The following is a 3,046-nucleotide window of genomic DNA, read 5'->3' on the forward strand; positions in this document are numbered from 1 at the left end:
ACCCATAGAGGAATAAATTAATTAAAAGAAAAAAAATTTAAAAAGAAAGAAAAACCTGTAAATAGATTTTTGATATCTAGGTGTGTCATTCAGTCAGTTCCGATGGGGTACCAGAGTCTGTCCTTTGTACTCCCTCAGGGGCTCCCTGCTCTGCTCCCATAGTTGCTCTGCTGAACGCTTTTAGTGGTTCTATTAGATTGGCCAGTCCCGACACTGAGTCTCCAGTGTTGTCCCCCTTAGGGCCCTGGGCCATCAAGGGATGGCATGTCTCGTAGTGGGATCAGCCATATTGTCCACTCTGTCCATTGGGTGTTCAGAGCGAGAATGTTGTCCTTCAGGCCTGGGGGGCCAGAATGTGCTCCACTCTCTCTTCCTCCCCCTTCATTTGCTCCCATTTTCTCTGATCAGACATGCCCCTCTCCCCTAGCTGCAGCTTCAGTGATGTCCTCTCAAGTAAATTCTTCTGGGAGGAGGGGCAGTTGTCCATGTAGCTGGTATGGGGGCTGATCAGCTTCTCATTTTTTGATGCTATATTTTTTAACAGCCAGGCACCATCAGCTCTCTTCACCACATTTGTTTATGCACACATTTGTCTTCAGTGATTGTGTAGGGAAGGTGAGCATCACAGAGTGACATATTAGTAGAACAAACGGTTCCTGTACTTAGGTGAGAATTTAGTAGAGACCCAAAGTAGTGATCTGTATTTTGATATGGAAATAAAACAATTTTCCAATCCTCCATTCTCGCTATCCCCAGCTCCTAATCATTTATCTTTTGCTTCCTTTAGAGGCCGTTGGCTTTCTTTCATTCCCATCAAACCATAAAACACTCAAACCAAACCAAATTGCAATTGAGTTAATTCTGACTCTTAACAACCTTATAGGTTAGGGTAGCTCTGTCCCCGTGGGTTTCTGAGAACTGTAACTCGTTCCCCCATAAAACCAACTAGTATATTCTTAGTTTATTCATAAATTCAAGTAACATTAAGTACTAAGATATATTTCTTGGTGCTCTCATTCAAATTGTCTCAAGAATTGGTAGCTTATTTATCATGGCTGAACCTGGAGGACATTATGCTGAATGAAATAATCCATCACTAAATGACATATGTTGTATGAGACTACTGTTGTTATAAGTCAAGTAAAGTCTTTAGATGTAAAAAGAGAATTCATAGGTGATTATTTGAGGTGGTTTGGACAAGGGGAAAGGAATTTAACTCACTAAGTTACAGGTAGATAAATACTAACTTTGGTGAAGGAAAGACAATTAAAAGACTTTACATATACCCTCACTTAATTAAAATTTTATATATTTTAAAATTAGCGTGGAGGGGAGATAGAGAGGGCTAAAAGCAGGGACTATGGAACATGACTTTGTTTTCTTCCTATTTAACCTCATATCTAAATTATGAAGTCTAAAAATAGTGTGCTTAGTTTGAAAAGTTGTTTTAGGAACTAAATGAGTTCATATCTGTACAATGTTTAGAACATTGTCTTTGCCAAAGTATATGGAATGTAAGATAATTAAATTTGAATCAATGTTCTTAGAAAATGGAAGAAGTAGGATTCCATCCCAGGATGGTTGGACTGCAAAGCCTGCCCTTTTTTTTACATAAACCAGATATAATATTTGGTCATTTAAAGTTGGGTTACTTCCTGGACGCATCAATACCCAATCCAAGCACTTTCCGGAAGCCGGCTCTGAGTTCCTGGGTCCTAAGGGCATAGACCATGGGGTTAAGGGCTGGAGGCATGACATTGTGTAGCACATTGAGGAGAACAGGAATGAGTGGAACCCTTCTCCCTGCCAGGTGGGTGACAGTTACTACAACAATGGCTGTATAGAAAAAGAGGATGAGGATGAGGTGGGAACTGCAGGTACTGAGGGCCTTTGATGTTGCTTCAGCAGAGTTCAGTCTCAGGACTGAGCGAAGAATCAAAGTATAGGAAACAAAGACCAGACACATGTCACTCCCTACCACAATCCATGCCAAGGCTAATTGGTAGAACCTATTAATGGTTATGTCATCACAGGCCAAACTGGTGACTCCCAAGTTAGAGCACAGGCAGTGCTCAATCTCGTTCCTCGAGCAGTAGTGTCTCTGGGCAGCCAGTACAGGCACTGGGATGGTCAACAGACCATTCCTGAGCACCATGAATAGTGTAGCTTTGACTACAAAAGTGTCAGTCACAATGGAAGGGTATTGAAGAGGATAACAAATGGCTACATATCTATCCACAGCCATGCAGAGGAAGATTCCTGACTCCAGGAATACAAAAATGTGGATGGCATAAATCTGAGTGAAGCATTCAGGGAGGCTGATGGACTTGGCATCTAACCAGAAGATGGCCAGGATCTTGGGCATGATGGTGGTGGTCAGGCCAATGTCCACTACAGCCAAGACACGAAGGAATTGATACATGGGCTGGTGCAGGGCAGGCTCTTTGTGGATAGTGATCAAGATGAGGACATTGGCACCTACAGCTAAGAGGTAGAGCAGGACCAGTGGCAGGGAGAGCCAGTGTTGCCATTCATGAATGCCGGGGAATCCCAACAGGATGAACTCAGATACTTGAAATCTTGAGCTATTGGCTGTGTTCATGGTGGCATCCATACTGTGAGACATCTTTCTCTCAGCATATGCCTTTGAATTAAGGAGAAAATAAAATAATGCTTTAGTTAGCTCAGCTGAAGACCAAAATATGTACATATAACTTGTTCATTTTAAACAATTCTCTTTCAACTTCCTTTAAGTGCCTGGAACCCACTACCATCTAATCAATTCTAACTCATAGTGACTCTACAGGACAGAGAACTACCTCCTAGGGTTCCCAAGCCTTTAAATCTTTTAAAGGCTGCAGAGCGACTGGTGGAACCAAGCCACTGACCACTGACTGGTAGCTCACTGACTGAACAACTAGCCACCAAGGTCCATATACAACTCCCCTTGGAAGACTTTAAAACCTAATTATTTTTCAAATCCTTCTTTTTTGTGTGTGTTATTCTATAATTTGTGGGTTTGAATTCTCATATTTAAAATTAGGAT

The 3,046-nt window shown here is 41.7% G+C and overlaps 1 protein-coding gene across 1 annotated transcript; it reads right to left on the reverse strand.

Annotated features, from left to right (window-relative positions):
• Window positions 1–1,648: 1,648 nt before the first annotated feature.
• LOC101646547 (olfactory receptor 688-like) lies at window positions 1,649–2,626 on the reverse strand. Its single transcript, XM_004717121.2, has one exon. It carries the CDS (start codon window positions 2,624–2,626, stop codon window positions 1,649–1,651), a length of 978 nt encoding a protein of 325 aa, XP_004717178.2.
• Window positions 2,627–3,046: the final 420 nt, after the last annotated feature.

The sequence above is a fragment of the Echinops telfairi genome, unplaced genomic scaffold (assembly GCF_000313985.2).
Source record: "Echinops telfairi isolate 266 unplaced genomic scaffold, ASM31398v2 ScPeMD7_41;HRSCAF=154, whole genome shotgun sequence".
NCBI lineage: Eukaryota > Metazoa > Chordata > Mammalia > Afrosoricida > Tenrecidae > Echinops > Echinops telfairi.

Coding starts and splice junctions, on each gene's coding strand:
- LOC101646547 (XM_004717121.2), bottom strand. CDS start 2,626: ATGTCTCACAGTATGGATGCCACCATGAACACAGCCAATAGCTCAAGA.